This window comes from Dasypus novemcinctus, chromosome 23 (assembly GCF_030445035.2).
Source record: "Dasypus novemcinctus isolate mDasNov1 chromosome 23, mDasNov1.1.hap2, whole genome shotgun sequence".
NCBI classification, from domain to species: Eukaryota; Metazoa; Chordata; class Mammalia; order Cingulata; family Dasypodidae; genus Dasypus; species Dasypus novemcinctus.
In genome coordinates, this window is record NC_080695.1 from 39,015,625 (window position 1) to 39,036,155 (window position 20,531).

At 37.0% G+C, this 20,531-nt stretch overlaps 2 protein-coding genes across 5 annotated transcripts in view; one reads left to right on the forward strand and one right to left on the reverse strand.

Annotated features, from left to right (window-relative positions):
• Window positions 1-2,570: 2,570 nt before the first annotated feature.
• METTL9 (methyltransferase 9, His-X-His N1(pi)-histidine) overlaps window positions 2,571-20,531 on the reverse strand; it is a 40,965-nt gene continuing 23,004 nt past the window's right edge. For 3 of the 4 annotated variants that reach the window (XM_058286283.1, XM_004462986.5, XM_004462989.3), the window contains exon 5: window positions 2,571-3,263. In XM_058286283.1, coding sequence (XP_058142266.1) covers window positions 3,058-3,263 — 206 coding nt within the window. In that variant the 3' untranslated portion in view covers window positions 2,571-3,057. The remainder of the gene's footprint in view (window positions 3,264-20,531) is intronic. The other variant, XM_004462987.4, reaches the window with a different exon arrangement.
• IGSF6 (immunoglobulin superfamily member 6) lies at window positions 5,201-19,431 on the forward strand. Its single transcript, XM_071211250.1, has 6 exons — window positions 5,201-5,330; window positions 8,619-8,978; window positions 10,870-10,976; window positions 11,672-11,722; window positions 12,064-12,144; window positions 19,063-19,431. The coding sequence occupies exons 1-6, from the start codon at window positions 5,264-5,266 to the stop codon at window positions 19,117-19,119; spliced, it is 723 nt and encodes a 240-aa protein (XP_071067351.1). The 5' UTR covers window positions 5,201-5,263; the 3' UTR covers window positions 19,120-19,431.

Below are 20,531 nucleotides of genomic sequence, written 5' to 3' on the forward strand. Positions count from 1 at the left end.
AAGCCATTATTTTATATCTTTGATAAGTTGGTTGTTAAATTTCCTGATTGTTTCAAGCCAATTTTATGGTCAGTGGATTTCTAGACAATACAACTCAGCCTAGACCACCCTAATTCAGTGCACCGTCTTTTGGCTGTAATATGGTGCATAGGAGAAAGGGTAATTTTTGGATATTCAGGCATCTATAAATGTGGTAGAAGCCCCTGATGAATATGCTGTAGTAGTTTAAAGAAAAAGGATGATGATTCCTGTTAAGTAACCAAGTGGTGGGAAGCAACCCATGAGTACTTGCTTTCTTAGGAGCCTATTAATGAAGATACTCAGAACTAAGTGAAAGCAAAATTTTGCTCAGAAAGATTAAGTTTTAGTTTATTTCCAAATCTATCTTCTGTTCTGTTAAAGGACACCTATGTAAAACCTGATCGCAACATGTCATATGGAGTGGGAGAAAATGCAGTACCGCTTTTAACTACTCGGTGCAAAGGAAAATGACTCCGGGCATTGTCTTCTTTCCTTCCCTTCTCTGAAATGGTCTAAACACTCAAGATGCTTACAACTACAGGTGCAAGGAGCTATGAACCACAGGTGCAGCTTGCATTTCCTTTCTCCTTGACCTTCAAGGTCAACTGGCTGGCTTACTTTAACCATAGAGCTCTTCTTAATTTCCCTAGCACAATCTTAACTTGATATGAAGCACTTACACAAGGAATGGTCATGACAGGAAGGCATCTTTATTGCACGTTGGAAAAAAAACATGATTCCATTTAAAGGGGAAAAAAGCCACTGACACTCAGTAAGCAACACTGCCATCTACTGGAATGGCAACAAACCATCATGACTGTAAAGACCAGATGTGAAATGTGACTGCTGGTGTAAATTTCATCAAAAATGTCACTTTTTAAAAGCTATCTTTGGAGAACCACAGACTTTCTTGATAAACTATTTTTATCTTTGAAATGTGACAATGTATGTGCATTCTTTGCTTTTGGGGCAGTAAAGAATGAGGGTTTTTTGTTGTTATTGTATGTTTTTTAATAGACCATCAAATTAATTCTCCATTTGGAAGTTATAAGACATTTGGGGGCAACCTGTGTCTCTGAAAACCCATCACTCTTGCTCGACAGTCTAAACAGCAACCCGATTATGACAGAAGCTTTATAAAGAAGTAAAATTCAACTGTACAAGAACTACATTAATTTTACTCATTTCCTCTATTTTTACAATCTAGAGTACTAAGTATTTGCACTTGACTTATTTGAATTCCTGGGGAGAAAAAACGTTAGAACACACCAATAACAATTTTGCATAAATCACATAACCCAATTCTTATGATGACTACAATAAAGTGGAAAATACTGGTGTGAGGATGTAATGCTGTTCTTAATGAACAATAAAGTAATTCTTCTCTACGCTTTATTCTCCTTTCTACCCAGGTGCTGCAGCAAATGTGTTTTGATGACTTCTATGAGCATATAAATGAGAACACTTAATGAAACACCTGGATGAAAAAAGAAATAAAAGTTGTGGGAATAACATATTGTTAATAACCAGGATCTCAAATCAGCATTTGTTATTACTGAGATTTTAGATTCTGCATTAAGTGCTTTGTCTTTGGAATATCCTCAAGAGTTATTGATCTTGCTAATGAGTTCCTCTCACTGCAACATTTCTGGGCATATGGTTGGAGGCACTCACGGATTCTAGAATGCATGGGTCTGACATGATCTTCATTAAATCATATTCTTGGCAAAGAGTAAACTCAGTTAAGGATTTTGGAAAGAGCCAAGTGTTGGGAAGGAGGTATACAAGTGTAGAGTAACAATTACCGGACATTGTAGATCCTCCCAGGGCCCACTGGATGGAACGTGGGAGAGTATGGGCTATGATGTGGACCACTGCATTGACCATGAGGTGCAGCGATGCCCACAGATATACTTACCAAACGCAATGGATGTGTCATGATGATGGGAGAGAGTGTTGCTGTGGGGGGAGTGGTGGAGTGGGGGCAGTGGGGTTGAATGGGACTTCATATTTTTTGAATGTAATATATTTTTTTAAATGAATAAAAAAATTAAAAAAAAAAAAAGGTGTAGAGTAAGAAGTTGAATTAAAACATTTTTAGCATTTTGTCAACAGATACAACTGAATGTTTCAATTCGGAGAACCTGAGATTGTCCGGAAAAGTAAAGTTCTGAGAGTAGAATATAAAATCTATCACAAAATCAGAACCCAGAGTTTTCCATTTCTCAAAGCAACATGAGATCAGGGAGTAGGGATGGACCCTTAAGTACTCTGTCTGAATGGGGTTATTCTTTTTAAGAGTGCTCACAGCATTGTGCAGTACGTGCCCCCAGACTGAAGCCTTCCTTCACATGCTTCACCAGGCTGTCAGCACTCGTATGAAGTGCCTTGATAGGGCCTTTCCACGGACCTATCAGGGAACGGGGGAACTGACCACCTGACCCACGTATTCATGTTGTCCACATCTTTCACACAATGCTACTTTCTGGGTACTTCTGAAACCAAAATGCTAGGGGAGCCCTTATAGTAATTCAAACGTAATGCCAAAGTCATCTCAAAAAAAGTTTATTAGCATGATTAAAAACATTTTCTTGAATAACAACAGAGAGAAAGAATTTCTAAACATGGAAGAGTATCAGTGGCAATACCATACACCCACTATCTGGAACTGAATGGACAGCTTTATTGCCAGGCTTCATTTTATTAAAAACCACTTATTGATTCTATGTGAAGTCATGTCTATTGCTTTGTCTGGGAATGAGTCCCTACTGCAATTAAGTATAAAAAATATCTTCCATCATAATTGTGGAGTATGACCAGCATTACTGAGTAAAGAGTCAATAAAAATTCTCAGAGTTGGGTTTTTGTTTTTTAAAAACATTCCTTTTACACACTACAAAGAAATAATTAGTAATTTGGCTTTTTAAATTCCTACATGATATTTAGAATGGCAGTCCCCAAAGGTACCTCCCTTCACAAAATCACGAACACAGACCCTCCTCTGAAGGGTGCATTCTTGGGGTGGACTCCACGTGCTTATACCGGCTTGAGAACAAAGACCGCATCATCCAGAACGTAGTAGTCATTGTACATGTCACCTTCACACAGGTATGGCAATCTGGTGAAAGCCTCGATAACGAAACCAGCTTTTCTGAAAACTTCAGGCAGACTATTCACTTGTTCTTCCCAATTCTGTCCCTTGATTTCCAAAATTTCTGATGGTTTCTCCCACTTGCCACCTACTAAAACAAATAAGAACATTAAGTTAAATTCTTGAACAAACAAGTTCACTGAAGACGGAAGGAGGGAGGAACTTGCCAAGGACCTTGTATGTGCCAAGCACTGTGCTAGGCTGCCATGAGTCATCTTCTTTACCCTTCCCAGTGCCCCCTGACCTAGAAGGGCAGAGAGATAAAGATGGACTCAGAAGGGCTAAGGAACCTGCCCAAGCCTGTGAGGTTAAGGAGTGTCAGAGCAGAAATGCAATCGCAGGTTTAACGGGATCCAAAAGCCACCATACCTTCTCTGGCAGAACCTTGGATATTAGACTCTCTTAGACTCACTGGAATGACCAATAGGTTCAGAAAAACAGTCATTAAATACAGGACTACTGAAGCAGAGAGTAACATAAAATTTGAAAGAGGGTTTTAGGACAAATTCAAGAAAAGACCACTGGTATAGTAAACATATTCAACTTACAACCTAAAAATGTTTATCAGGTTGAAAATAAAAATAGGCTCATAAAGAATTTTAATTTATAAAAATAGATCTTCAGTGTGCTTTTCAAGGGAATGTGACCCACTGCCTAGCTTTTCAAAACAATTTTATAAAAACTAAACTCCAGGACAGAAGCAGAGCACCAGAGTAGATGAATCAACCTAGCATCTCTCGGAATAAATGACTGAAGTCTCTAACAGCTATTTCAAAACCTATGATCCCATCACTCACCTGAGCAGCTAGCAAAGGTCTTCAAATTCACATACAAACCAAATGCTAGCTAGAAACATACAAAGATAACAGTAGGTGGAAATTTTCAGATACCAAAATGATGTAAAAAATACACATAAACTTAGAAGTGTTACTAAATTCAGGTTGAGATAACTTTCCGGTGATGAGAAAATATATCATCAACAGCTGCCAAGAGCACAAACTCTATAGTGGAAAGACTTCTCATCCTTTACGGTGGCCAGCACCTGAACCCTCTTCCTATGTCTGGAGCGGTCTCAGCCTCAAGTCTCGGTAGGAGGCCTAAGCCTGATGAAGAAGAAAAGGCACTCGCGCATAACCTAAGCTCTGCCAGTCAGACACACTGGCCCAGACCTGGAATAAGGAGCAAATGACTTCCCTAGAAGAGGACCTAGGAGGCTCTCTCCCAGAGGTGGAGCAGACCAAGCAGCTGGGGCAATTGAGCAGCAGCGACAACAGAATCTGGCCCGTGTCACAGCATCTGGTACTTGGTGGCAGCATTGTGCTCTTCACACTACTTTCATAGCATGATTTGGGACATTTTTCCTGGCTGTGGACCCCCACACATGATTCTCCAAGTCCTCACAGTGACTCTGAGTCACCCCAAATCCTTTCAATAAACTCCCTTTTGTCAGCCTCAGGCAGCTTGTTGCTTTACAAAGAAGCATCTGACTGATGAAACCTCCAAGTTTGGGGGGGTGGGAGGTGGCAGGGTAGATTAGGGGGATACACCTGTTTTCCAGCACATTAAAAATAGGTCCTTAAACTCAAAACTGGGGCACATTTGTTAATGGGACACAATTTATTTCTTCATTGTTCTATGATATATTGTTCACAAATTTTTCTCCTCTCTACACAAAGATACTCCCTTCTGCTGCTCAATTTCCCAGGACAAGCAGATGACTGACTGATCTGCCCTGGGAATTTAATGTACTAATTTGGTATATAACAATACTCCTTCTCGGAATATGCACTACATGTGAATCAAAATCTCACTGAAAACATCTAACATCTAACACCTTGGATTTCTAAAATCCAAGAAAAAATACCACAGGAACATTTAGAAATATTCTCAGGCTAAAATTTCAACTTCACGTGGTGACACTGGGTTACAAACATGTTTTACACAATTTCAAAAAGTTCCTGATTACAGTTCCTTAATAAGAGTTCCTCTCTTCAGTTCTTCCTTTCTTAAAAAAAAAAAAAAAAAAGCCAACTGTCTTTTCAAATACACAGGGCACACACACCCGCCCCCCGTCCCCGCACAGAAACAGAAATGGAGACCGAGCGCAGAGGCAAGCTTCTTCTCGGTCTGGAAATCAATGTGATTCTACTTTATGTCGGTAAGGTACTTCTTTTTTCTTCCTCTGTTTTCTCTAAACTAATGGCTATTTCTTGCCTAATGTCTTTATATTTTATAAAATTTATATTTTAAGCTCCCAGGGATGAATATTGTCAAAATCATCAAAGGTGCTAAGTTTCCTTTTGCCCTAGAGAAATAAGGTATTAAAAGAATAGCTGAGAAAAAGTTTCATATTAACCTTGAAAATTCCTTCTGCTAGCATAATATGCTGCTTTAGAAAAGAGCATTCATCAAAGGGTTGAAATATTCTAAAAATCACATGTGCTAGAGTCATCGAATTTAGTTCCCACACAGTGCACAGAGGAGGCACTAAACAGTATTTGCCGAATATGTTCAAAGAATAATGCTTCTAAAAAGCTGAGTTTCTATAAATTTAAAGTACTCACCATTAAATTAAAAACAAACAAACAAAAAAGAAACTGCCATGGCTTCTTCAGAGAATAACTTTCCATAATATATCTATTTTTTAAGTTCTGCCTATACCCCTACATTTTTTCTATGGAAAAAAAAAGCATTTCCTACATCATAATTCTAATAAACTCAGATTTGTCCACAAAGTTGGGGCCATAAGACAAGGGACAGGGCAGAAACAAAGTTAATTTTCTCTCACCCATAAAGAAATATACCAAAAGATTAACAGTGATTATTTTGGGTGACTTACTTCTATTTTCAATACTATTCTATTTTTTTCCTATTAAGTACATAGCACTTTAATAAACTATTTTAATTCATGTTATTTTTTTTTCTTAAAAATCTTATCTTATAGAGAGATGTAAATTCTGAAAGATGTGCAGATAACTGGGATCTGCCCTAAAATAATATGGCAGTGGGGGAAAGTGTGAGGAAAGACAAAACAAGACTGGGTTGAAGCCAGGGATCAGCAGGGGATTCACTGTGTTATTCTGGCTACTTCAGTACATGTTTGAAATTTTCCAAAATTAAGTTTTTTTCTGAAGTGTCAAAAGTTACTTCTTTATTGTCTAACTTGATGTTTTGTTTTGTTTTTAGGAGGTACCAGGGATTAAACCCAGGACCTCATACATGGAAAGCAGGTGCTCAACTACTGAGCAACACCCACTCCTCTTGGTTTTTACAAATAGTAAAGTGATACATTTTATCCTCTGCCAAGGAAATAAGCTTTCAACCTTTTCAGAGGGTACTGGGAAAAAAACAAAAATCTGATATAGTAAAGAGAAATTTTTCACAGGAGTAGGCTGTGGTGTAACAAATTATCTGCACTTCTCTTTTTTTGCTAATATGTCACTTTACTGGTAGAGGGGGAGGAGACAAGCAGTATTCTCCAAAGTCTATGCTCTCAGAGGAAATCGGTACAGCTGGTTTTTTCCCATGCTGGGACTGGGAAGAAGTCAGACTGAACATGCAGAAGTCGGAAATGAATGAAGCTCTGAAACTCCAAAGCTGCAAATTATTAATTGTACCCTGTGTTATTTATTAGTTGTGAAGGAAAGTGTTAAAAGCCAGCTTCCCTTTTAAAAACTTTACCTGAAAGAGGATTGAGATTGAAACATGCCTGTTAACTTGGTTATTTTGGCAGGCCAGATTCCATTTTGCTTTTTCTAATGTATAATGATTGTTACATGTTGTAAAAGAAGTTCTCTGTACTTTGGAGGTGAGCAAGTCTGGGTGTGGGGCATGAAGTTGTTTATCAGACTTGGGAGTGACTCCAAGTCCTCAGCTGAAGTGGTGAGGTGTGCTGAGCCTCTGACAGACAAAAGAGCTACAAGCCTGCTGGTTTTTGCAGGTGACTTTATACTCTCCCATCTGGTTTCTATTTTATCAGGTCACTAAAAAACTTCCCGCTCATCTCAAAGTGTGCAAATACTACAATTAAAATATGAAGTAAACAGATTTGCATCATAATGCCATAGTTTTAATTAATTCCTCTTCGGTTCTCCGGGATGACAGATTAAAAAAAATGTTAGGAGAAAAAAGCCCTGTTGGAAACTTAAAGCTTCAGTCTTCCTTTTCAATTTCACTTTCAAAGAACACACAAAGGTAAATAAGAACATATGGGGGGGGAAAAAACAGGCAGAAGTCAGAATTTTAAAACTTGCATAAATTCCACTCTGCCTCCATTAGTTTACATATGACCTCCCTTGCCCTAAAACGGGTTTAGGTCAATTCCCACTTATAAACACTTGAATGGCTTTCCTGAGATTAGAAGTGGCACTTCATGGTGGGTGTCAAGTCCCAGCTCTGCTACCACCTTGCTGAGGGACCTTTGCAATAACCTCTAAAATGGGCATATAGCACTGCGATAACAGTAGTAAAGGCGGTGGCAGCAGCAATAGAAATAACTTTTATTCAATGTTTACTATGGGCTAGACAGGTAAATACTCCTTATGCAGCATCTCACTTCAACTTTACACTAGCCCCACGAGGTAGATAAGAGTATCCCCTATCCCCATTTTGCTATGAGGAAACTGAGACACAGAGAAGTCAACATCATAGAGCTAGGAACTGGCAGAGACAGGACTGGAACACAAGTCTGTGCTCTTTATCACAGCATTGTTAATCAAATAAGATAAAAGCTACAAAGGACTACAAAGCAGTGCACAAGTGCCAGGTAGAAACAGAATTTGCTTCACCATGGCATGGCTGCTCAGGAAGGTAAGTCATTGTCAGCTAGGCAAGGACTGTGTTCCACAGGTGTACATCTTGCATTTTATCATGTTTCCTGTAAGAGCACCAAGGCCCACAAAGGAACAATTGAGTTGCCACTAATTCCTAGTGATCCCAACCCCCACAAGGCAGAACTCTCTCCTGTTTATGGGCTCTATCAAAGGCAGCAGCATTTGATAACTTAATCTGACCATGATGAATACGACACTCCCATGAGGAAGTAATACAGATGAGGAAACAGGCTCTGAGCAGGTCAGTGATCTGCACAAGATCAAAGGAAAGCTTGTTAAGTAGCAGGAGTGAAGACGTGGACCCCAAGTTTCTGACTCCAGATCTGCAGCCACCTGTCCTCACGACAACACTGCTTCTCCTGGAACCTCTCAAGGGTTACCTTCTAACAATCAGACATCACTGTAAACCAGGTGACAGTCAGGACACAAGGGATGTTAGGAAAAGTGAGGACCAGTGATGTCTAGCTTTATAGTCCTTATTTCTGCTGGGAGTTAAAGTGAGAAAAAAGAAAGGAATGGCTGGGCCCACCACCTAAAAATGCAAGGAAAACAGAAACAGAGGCAAAGTATAATGAGAAGTTAACTAAACACCATTCATCTGCTTCCTCCCGCAGGGGCTGTGGGTGCCTGTACCGTCTCTGTCTCCCAACCGGGTAAACTAGAAGTGAACTCCATACACGAGGCTGTCACCATAGACTGCACCTTCTCCATAGCCAACTGCCCTGAAGAGCAACCAACAAAACTGTGGTTTCGCTTTGGAGCTCACCAGGCTGAGAACCTCTGCTTGGATGGATGCAGAAGTAAGGCTGGCAAATACACAGTGACGGAATCCCTGGCAAAGAAACAAGTTTCCCTAACTGTCAACAGTGTAACTCTAAACGACAGTGCAATTTATATCTGTGGAATAGCATTTCCAAGTAAAGAGATCTCGAGAGCTAAGCAAACCGGAAATGGCACCACATTGGTGGTAAGAGGTAAGTCAGATAAGGCTTTATTTCAGTACACCACACTAAGACCTTTAAATTCACTACAGTACCTATGTGTAGAAATTATGGGATAGATTTGCTAACTTAATAATCTCATCAGTGAAGGGCATGATCTGAGCACACATCTACATAAGGCTTGAATTAAAGAACTATTCTGACCCCTCACCTTCTCTCAGCCCCTGCTCGTCTGCCTTCACAGACACAGTGTGTATGCTGGGTGCTATATTCTTTCTCGAAGTCCACATTTGCTAGTGAGCGCTCAGCAACTAAACTGCTCCTTTCTGGACATTTGGTAAAATGAATGGACCGAGACCAAAGGAAACTTGTGAAGACTAAGTGATTAATCAGGAACCAGTCTGGTATCACACCACCTCAGACAAAGCACTGGAAAAGCCTAAGTGATCAATGTATTGGATGCAGACAAAAATAAACATTCCAGAGAATAAACATGAATTTGGGGAAAAGTCACTGGAAGATCCTCAGTCCTTCCAATCCTGTCTGTCTGGACTGCAGGAACCCAAAAGGGGTCGGTAACATTCCGGTTTCCCAGCATTTGCTAAAACCCTTGACTATTTCCTCTTTCAAGTGAGGACATTGAAAGCTCTCCAGATGGGATGATTCTAGCTAAGTCCTACCAGTCACATCCCCAACTCATTTCCTTGAGTTAAGTCTGAGATTAAGAAATTTCAAAGAAAAAACTCCACGTGATTCTGGGGGAATAGCAGTGTGGCCTCTCTTCCCATAACAGAACTCTGGCCTGAGGAGCACTGAGATTTGTTATTTCTTGCTACGTCTATTTTTTTTTTTAAGCCAGCTATTAAAAAATAGTTTATAAAGAAACAAAGGTTTCAAAACTACAAGCATATATAAAGAGGGATTCTTCTTTATGCGCAGAAATGAAAGTATGGCTAAGATAGACATAGCAATTTCCTGTCATTTTTGAAACATTTTTCAAAGATTTCTAGATAGAGCTAGATTATTAGTTTTACAATATAAAAATGTATATTGTATTTGTGTTCATAGCATAAGCATCTATGAGGTATTTAGTTGAAAAGTACAGTTTATTCAGACAATAACTATAAATCTCACTGTATTTTATACTTCAGATAATCAGGTACTTGAAGATATGGCTGGTTGCTTAATCCCTACCTAGAGCACAGGACACTTCCCACAAGGAAAAATTCAGAATGTGACAATGAATTCAATAACTATCTCAAGACTTTACTATAAAGAAGAAGGTGGAGGGAAGCAGGTGTAGCTCAGGGGTTAAGTGCCTGCTTCCCACTTCCCACGTACAAAGTCCTGGGTTCAATCTCCAATGCCACCTAAAAGAAAGAAAGAAAAAGGAAAAGAAGGTGGGCATGTTACAACACATGCCTCCTCTTAAGTGTGCAGTGAGCAATGAGACCCTTCTCAGGTTCTTTTACAGACTGTACCATTCCAAGTTTACAAATGTCAGCATCCTATTAACAAATACATGTGAATGAATCTTAACTGGGTAAACCGCACCTTGATGACACTTGTACACCAAATCTACTGAAAGAAATTTTAAATACCCTTGAACAAACCGTCTGGAAATATTTATATAACCTAAGTAACCTAAGTAATGCTTTATATAGTAACAGTGATTTTTTAGCATTATGTCAAATGGCTAATTGAATTTTTAAAAATTATCTTAAGAAAACAACATTTTTGGTGTAATACATTTAAAGAGCTAATGAACTGACATTAATATATTTGAGTGTTTATATGAATAGCTAAGCAGAGTACATTCATGTTTCGCCTCTAACATGAAGCTTCAATTGTACTTTATACATATATTTGCAAGAATATGTTCCAATAGTGACTGTGGCTCTTTCTGTTTTTGTAATTAATGAAGAAATTAAACCTCTCAGCAAGGAACTGCAGAGTTTCCTGATAGCTCTCCTGTCATTGCTCTCTATCTACCTTATTGGTGTGTGCGTGGTCTTCATAATTCTCTCCAAAGTAAGTTCAATTTCTTTGCACTGGATATCCCTAAAGCCTTGAATATTAGCATAAGGAGATAATTTCCATCCCTCCACAAGTTGTAAGTCTCACGGATAGCTCACCTAATTAACATTTTTCTTTGCATGTGCAGGGAACACTACCTGCCGAAGGGTTCTGTAGAAGAAACCATATATTTTCATCACTGAAATTATTACTAACCGGAGCACATGACTGACAGTGCTTTCTCTTCAAAGCCCAGTAATATGGGAATAAGAGACCTCTCTTTATAAGTATGATACATGCTTTCTGCTGGAGGCAAGGGGAAGATATATTATTTGAGAGCCCTAGGAATAGTTTTTAACAGCAAAAAGAAGGTTGACAAAGTGATTAAAAGCTGCCTTAAAATACTCAAAAAGGCCAAAAGGTATTGAAAAGAATATCTTCTGGCTATACTATTCTATATGAGGGGGAAGGTATGTGTTATATTAGGATTACTATAAATCCTCCAGTCAAAAGCAGTTCAGGTTGTTATATTATTTTATTAATAGAATGGCAGCATCTGAGAAATGACATGAAAATTATTAATTCTTACTTTATATCACTTAAATATTAATCTAATATAATATAATATAATCTTAGTATGGTATGAGATATCTACCACAATTGTTTTGAATGTATAAAATGTTCTTCTAAGACATTCCTTTTCCTGGCAGTCAAAACAGAACACTCCAGGAAACAAAGAAACAGAAGAAGATTCACACAAGGTATAGACCATTACCTATAAAATAGTTGTTATTAACTGTGGTTGTTTGTAACTATTTCAAGTGTAAAATATTTTAACACAAAACTTTCAACCAAAGATAATAATGTTTCCTATTGTTGAGAAATAAAGATAACTCTCAAGTAGAAAACTGATTTAAATTTGACAGTTCTCAGTCTACTTGATGTACTCAAAAAAATACAGTTAACTGTAGGTGTATATGTGGGGGGTAGAGAACCTTCTGAAACGATGGCAGTAAAAAAAAGAAAAAGTTCTGATAATGTGCAACAGACATTGCTTCTAGTTCTAAGAAAGAGATTTTTTTTCTCTCATTTTTATCTACAGAAGAAGAGCGCTCGGCGGATTTTTCAGGATATTGCTCAAGAATTATATCATAAGAGATACATGGAAACAAACCAACAACCTGTAAGTATAAAACAGCAAAGAGATGTAATTCAGACAGAAAGAATGACTGAGTAAGAAAAAAAATGAAGAAGCTGATAACTACTGTGAATGATGTTTCCTTTTAAGAGTCTGAAAGAGGACTTTCACATAGATAACATTTTTTTATAGAACCTACTTTGATAAATACATAAGGGGCATCTGATCCAGTAGTAAATAGTGATCAGGCTGGAATCACAGTAACATGGAAATTTTCAGAAACACACTGGCACAAGAAATATTTTCAATATAGACATGGATGCTTTTATGAATTAAAATCCACTTTGTACAGTCTTGCCTGCAGTAGTAGGCATTCAGCAGATGCTGCAAATGTGTGGATCAAATTACAGAAAAAAAAAAATCACTTGTTTCTGATAAGGCAGAAATAAATTCACATTGGAAAAGATCCAGCTAATAAAAACAGGAAATAACTATTTAGTTTTTAGGGTTGGGGTGATATGAAGAAAAGCAAAGTATCTGTTGCTGTTTTTAAGATGAAAAATGTTTTAAGATGCCAAGTTTACATAATATGCAGTAATAATATGCATTATTGCATAATATACAGTAACATTTGCATTATTGCATTATCTATTATAATTCTGATAGTATTTCTTTTAAGTCCTATATAAATGGGTCTTTCAACCTAGATGCTGTATTAGAGTTAGAACAGATACTCAGATTCCGTTATGCTTGATCACATTGTTCAGATTTAAATTAAAAGATATATAAAATAGACTTATCCTAGTAAAGATATTTTCCTCTTACAGCAACCAATGGGGAAATTTCACAGACTCCTATATGACGTATTTTGTTTTGTTTTCAATCCAACTTTTAAAAAAGGATTTTCACCCAGAAAATTGTCCAAGTATCCACTTCACCCTTCACTGTATATAAATACCTATTCACATTTTTTTCTTTCTGAGGCTTAGGCATCTCTTTCATCAAAGAGGCAAAGGTAAGCGGCCTGAAGGCAGATTTGGAAGCAGAATTGCAAAGTTCCAAGCCAAGCCTTTGACAATGGCATCTGAGCAAGAAAATTATCATTCCAGTTTCCACATTCTATTCTAAATAGAGGAGGAAATGGTAACATGACCTTTCAGGTTACTGGAAGGGTAATTAGGACCAAGATGTACAAGATGGCACAATTGTGTATGTGCTACCTGGGACACACTGTCATATGGTTACATCATCCTAATGTGGCTTGTCTTTATTATTGCAGAGGAAAGACAACAACACTTACGAAAACAGAAGAGGGCTTTCCAACTATGAAAGACCATAGGAACGTTTTAATTTTCAATTAAGTCACTGAAAATCAAGCTCCAGACGCTATGGCAGTGTTAACAGACATACACCAATCAGGAATTTTTAAAATCAACTAAAGGACAACTGGCTACAAAGAAGGATGCCAAAGTATAAGAAAACTGTAACTTACAGTAATTACCAAAAATACTAATACCCAAGAAAATGCAACTGAAAAATACTTTTCCTAATTTTCTAGGAAAATTCTAAGCAGCCTAATATTTCAAAACTTCAATTTTTATAATATACATCCCATGTTTGCTTCATTCAACACATGAGAAGTGTGATGGCTGCTTACCCTGGGGAGGATATGAAGCCATACCAGTGCCTGAATCTTTACTACAAGAACTATCTTTATGGCCTGTGGAAGTGATACAATTGGATTCAGTCAAGTAAAAGGAAGGGAGGCAGGGAAGTAATGGAGGGTGGGAGGAAAGGAGGGAGAAAAGGAGGGAGGGAGGACTTAAGCGTCAAAATCTGAGTTAGAGCAAATGATCTTGAAAAGTAACTCTTAATGAAAATTATTTCCTTTGACGCTGCAATAATGCAACAGTGTAGTGCACATCTTCCTGCCAGGGTAAGCAAAGTAACTTACATCATACTACTAACAAACTATGAGAACAGAATAAATTATAAATTGAGAATACAGTAAAATATAGGGGACTGACAGTCACCTTAGAAAAAATAAGTCACAACTGACTCTAGATGTCAGTGTTTGCCAAATAACAGCACCAGGAAAGGCGTGTGCAATACCCTGTACTTTACAAGTACCTTGGTGATACTGATTTTTAGCCAGTTAGGAAGGGAAATATTAGAGAAGAGGCTGATTACAACCAGGAAATTTATAAAATTCATTCTCGTTGCCCTGAGAAAATAAGATATAGATTGTTCTTTGAAAGTATAAAAAAAATATTTAAAGTACCCACAAGTGTGCATTCATTATTAAACAAAAATTATTTTTTTTAAAATTATTTATTTTAAACAAGCTAATATATTTCATTAGTGTTTCTTTTCAACTGTTATTAAATGAAGTTTATTCTTATTTTTAAAACTCAGAATTGAAAAATAATATCTCTTAGAAAGCTTTCTGCACTAATAGCTTAAGTTTGTGATCTCCAACTTTTCTGATTATACACGCCAGTAAAAAATAGAAAGTGGGAGAGGAGGGAACATGTAACCACATTTTGTTATATGTGTGTATGCAGCATGCATATGTGTATTTTGCATGTGTGCATATGTGTGCAGGTGTATATGTATAAATCCATGCACATTTGTATGTATTCATATGTGTATGTGTGTAGTATGAATGTGTACTTATGCATGTGTATGTGTGTACATGTATATATGTGTTGTTTGTGTACAAAGGCACACCTTGCCTTATTGTGCTTTACTTTATTGCACTTTGCAGAAACTGCATTTACTGCAAATTGAAGGTTTGTGGCAACCCTGCAATGAACCAGTCTATCTGGCACCATTTTCCAACAGCATGTGTTCACTTCGTGTCTCTGTGCACACTTTAATTAAGATATGTACACTGTTGTATTAAGCATAAAGCTATTGCACACTTAATAGACTACAGAATAGTGTAAACATAACTTTTATACGCACTGGAAACCGAAAAGTTTATGTGGCTTGCTTTACGGCGATATCTGATTTATTGTGGTGGCCTGGAACTGAACCTAAAATATCTCCAAGGTATGCCTATACATGTGTATATGTATGTGCATGTTTGTCTAATACACAAAAATACAAAATTTTAAATAGCATAAAAATAATATAAATAGAGACGCTAATATTTTCTTCCTCTATCCCTAAGTGAAATTTATATCCCCTGGCAAGCATACACCTCCACCACTTTGGGGACCACTGGGATGGGTGACATAAATGAACATCTAAACCAGACCAAAAATAAAAAATAAAAAAAGGCAAGCACTAACTCCATATAGGTGAACAGAAGAAATACTGAATTACATTATTTACATTTCCAGGAGTCATTACATTTTGTTACGTAACACTGTTCTTCGTATAACTAACCAGAACACAAAATCCCTATAATAAACTAACATTTGATTCAGAACAAGCTTTTCCCAGTGTATGCAAGGACTGTGTGTCAAAGAATGATTTTTAAGATGTAATGTGGTATATACTTTCCTGAAGTAGTTCTATGCATCCATGGAATAAGAGTGTCTGATGTACATATAATATTTACTCTTATTCATCTACTTACCCAACAATATTTACTGAGAGCTATATTAATATACAAATGCCTCTTTTGCATCCTCTCCTTGGGCCACACTAAACTTCCTGTACCCTAATCTCACCCTGTTCATACCTTCATGCTTTGGAATATGCTGCTCCCCTCTGCATGGCAAAACGCTCCATCAACTACAACCCCAGCCCAGCTCAAATGTCTCTTCCTACATGAAGGCCTCCCTAACTCCCCCAGTGGTTCATGGATATTTCCTTCTGTAAACCCACATACTATGTCATATTTCTTGTCCCACTGTCCTATTTACATCTGTTATCTGTACTCTACTGCAACATGCTTTAAATCTAGAAGCACTTGTAAATGGCTGTCCATAGCAGCTTTTCTTGTAACAGCCAAAAACTGGAAATAATCCAGATGTCTATTAGCTGATGGATGGATAAATAAACTGTGATATACTCATTCAGTGAACTACTACACAGCAATAAAAATGAATGAACTATTGATACTCAACACATGAATCTCAAAATAAATAGCTGAGTGATAAAAACTGGACAAAAACAGTAAATACAGTATAATTCTATTTACATACAACTCTAGAAAATGCAGTTTCATCTACAGTGAAAGAAGAAAGATTAGTGGTTTCCAAGGGAATTGAAAGTTTGAAGAAGAATGGGGAGAGGAAGAAAAAACCAAAAAGACTAGAAGCACATTTATCTTTGTATTTCTACCCCCCAACATTGCCTGGCATACAGCAGGCCCTCAGATACCTTTTATGAAGGAAACTGAACAATATCTTTATAGAAAAATATTTTTCAGCATTTCAGCTGAGATGTGCAGTACATATCACTCCCTTCAGAACTTGCAATGAGCCCAGCCACCTCCACTTAACCCCTTTCCATAGGTCTGTTCAGAGTCCCTAATAGTATTAACGTTCCTGCTTTCTGAGCACCCAAAAGAATTTTCACTGGAGAGGATGAAGGTATAGCTGTCTCCTCAGAGTTGCACTTCCCTTGACAATGAAAAGGAATACTGAAAGGACTCCAAAAGGGAAACAGGCAGAGACTTAGTTTTAATGTCTACCTACCTACCCTCCAAGCAAGAACATTTAAACCACATACCAAAAGTTGTAATGGGATTGTCAGGATAAGTCATTCTTTTCTCTTTACTAAATAAGACTTGAGAGAATCTGAAAGCCCTGGCTGATAGACATATAGTTAAGTTTCTGGTGTGTGAAGCTATATGAACTGATGAGAAAATACACAGACACTGAGATAGAATGAAGACTTTAAATTCTGATTATTATGTTAAGAATTCAGGTAGATCTAAAAGACAATGGCAAATAGTTCAATCTGAAGATCTGGGAACAAGTATGACCAATAAAGCCACAAATGAAAACGAAGTAATAGAACAGGATGGAATGAACTAATTATCTCTAGGACTAAAGCAGACCTGGTTGGATACTCTCCTATACACTAGATAATGTACTAAGATTAATGAAAGTCCCAAGGCAACCAAAGAAAAGTGCTGACCTGTATTTCAAGCACAGGTCAGACCTCAAAGCCCAGGCTCCTTCCACTACACAGTACTGACAGACTCTTGCTTACCCTTATTTGTATTTAGACTAACAGGAGCTTTAAAACTAATCATGTCTAATCTAATCAGACCAATGGCTCTGAAAGAAAGTGAGAAAGTTGCCAAAGGGCTACATCCCAACAAGCAAAGGCCTATATGATTTCACTGGAAAATCTACCAAACTTTCAAAAAGCAGATAACCCATCGCCATTCAAATTGTCCCAGAACACACTGGAAAAATCTTTCAAATTATCTTTAACAAAGCCAGCAGATAATTGACACCAAAACATGAAAAACTAAAACCCTCAAAAAAAACAAAAAAAAAAGGCACAGACCAACTATCATTTATCAATAATAACGATGCTAGTATTTTTATGAAGAATTTTTATAAGTAGAATCAAGCAAAGCATGCGCATTAAAAGACTATCCTAAGTACAGAAATACAAAGGTAGATATATATTAGAAAACAACTATTAATTTAATAAGTCAAAGAAAAACAATGACCATCTCCATAGATGCTGAAAATGCAGCAGATGCCAACATGCAATACTGATTCCTGATTTTGTAAGCTCTTTAGAATTATACATATATACACACACCTATATATATATATATATATATCTGAAGCCAAAAGAAGCAGTCTCGAGCCAAAAGACATCATATTTAACTGAAATTTTAAAAGTTTTCATTAAAGTCAGAAACAAAATGCTATTTTTTTTTCCCAATTTCTGGAAGTATCTATCAAGATACTTGGACAAAAAAAGAAATATCTAAAAATGAAAAGAAAGTAGCAAAACTACATGCAGATGGTATAACTATACATCAAGAAAATCCACAAAAGTCAATGGAAAATCTACTCAAATATTAAAATGATACAATAAGATAAATAGTTACAAAAGTGGTATACACACACAAAAATCACTTTTATATGTACATATATGAAACAACCATGCAAAAACAGAAAGGAAGAAAAATTCCTATTTACAAAAATATCATATATCCCCACAAACCATTAATAAGATACGTTCAGGATAAAGAAAATTTTATGTATTTGAAGAATATAAAGAATGAAATAAATGGAAAGGCACATCCTATTACTGTCTAGGAAGACTCAAAACTCCCTAATCTAATCTATAAACTTAATGTAGGGGAACTAGACAAGCTGATGGAAAGCTGATCCACTGAACAAATGAGCCAGGAAAAATATGAAAATGAAGTGACTGAGGAGGGTCTATTGCTATGATATTAAAATGTATGATAAAGTCACAGTAATTAAAACAGTTTGGTTTGGTACTACACACATTAGAAAGACAAACCTAATAAAACAGAACCAAACGCATGTAGGACTTCCATTTATGATACAGGTGGCATTTGAAATCATTGAGTGAAGATGGATTATTCAACAAAAGATGTTAGGAAAAAAGACTAGCTTTTTGAACAACTTATTCTTTAACCAGGAGTTTTACTTCTAGAAATGTATCATACAGATAACCTTAAACTTCATTTCTGTCAGGTTTTTACTTTATGTTAACATCTCAGTGAGGCCCTTCATCCAAGCACCCTCAACCCAACCCCAATTCTAGAAGCCTTTTTGCTTTTATTGTTTCTTTTTCTTCCTAGCACTTATCACCATCAACACTTCATTTATTTATTATCTGTCTTCATTCACTAAAATTTAAGTTCCACTAAGGCAAGGATTTTTGTCTGTTTTTTTTTTTGTTCACTGTCTCTCCAGCCCTAGGCACTCAGGAAAACAGTTTTGAAATGAACGAAGATACACAGAAGAGTATTCAACAGCCACTTCCCCTCCATCTTTGTTGCAGGTATATGCCAGGGATGACTCCCTCCCCAGACCTGAAGACTGCATCCTGACTGTCTAATCCCCTTGCCAGGGCTGGCTGAGCAGGGTCACCTGCCTCAATCCTTACCAATGGGGTATGAAGTATACTGTGCTGGGGAGATCTCCAAGAAAGGTTCCCCTCACAAGTAAAAAACCATGTATGAGAGAACATGCCCCTGTTCTTTTCAAGATGTTGTCATGCCTGCCTGCACGATGCTGAGCACTATCAGCTATTTAGCAATTAGGAGGGGAAATGTCAAAACATGAAAGATGAAAAAAAGAAAGCAAGCTCTGGAACAACTGTATCACTGAATTAACCAACCTTTTCTATATCTGAGTAAATAAATCCTTCATTTTTAAAAGCTACTTTTAGTTGCTGAACAAGATCGCTTATTTCACTCTCACGAACTGCTGGTATCTAAAACTGTATCAGTAGGGGTCTTCTCAAGTAAAAATTCTCATAATCCAGTGGCATGCTGATAAATGTTTAATGTTTAAAAACTGGCTTGGGGAAAGGGCAGGCTATTGGTAGTGCTTGCCAATTTCCATGGTATACATCCTCCTACCATGGCCAATTTCAATAAATGGCCATGTTTAACAGTCAGTTCACCACATTCCTGCAAATTTAAGCATCAGCATCACAAATCAATACAAACCAGCTCCAGCATATCACTGATTACAGGTAGACAATGAAGTACATGTATTTATGCTGATAAGAATTAATTCTTTAGATATATTTCAATGGAAAAACACAACAAAAGTTTGTATAATTCACTCCTACTTGTACAAACAATTTTAAGGTATTTTTGTACAAATATGGTTATATTTGCAAAGATTATCTTTGGAAGAATATTTGAGAAATCTCAACAAGATTGTGGGGACTTAAGGAAATGAGAAAGTTTTCATTATATACCCTCTTGTAAGTTACGTAAATTATTTTTACCATTAATTCTACAACTCTCTTTTCTTGATTATTTACTTTTCCCTTTTTGATGATGGAAACAATTCTCCCTAGATTCAACAACCCTTAACCAAAATTGAGTCAGTTAACGAAACAAACTGAAATTAGAAAGGTACATCTTACATTTGGTTTTTTTTCCAAATTAACCTAAATTACAAAATTGCTGTGGTCCAACTTCGAGACAAACCAAAAAAAAAAAATTACACAAGCAATCATTTTACCTATAATTGCTTTTCAGTAAAAACTAAATTGAGCCAAGTATGCAAAGCACACCCCACTATCCTTGAAACAGCCCAGTATTCATGAGCTCACACAGCAAGATCACTGCCCCACACAGTCTTCTCACAGTTTCACATGGCAATCATCAGGATTCAATTAGTGACTTAGAGAAAGGAAGCAGTAAGAGAGTGCCACAGAGCAGTCTGCAAAATTTACAGGTCACTAAAGGTCACCCACAGCAACAAGGCTTCTTGTCTTGGGTTTGCAATATG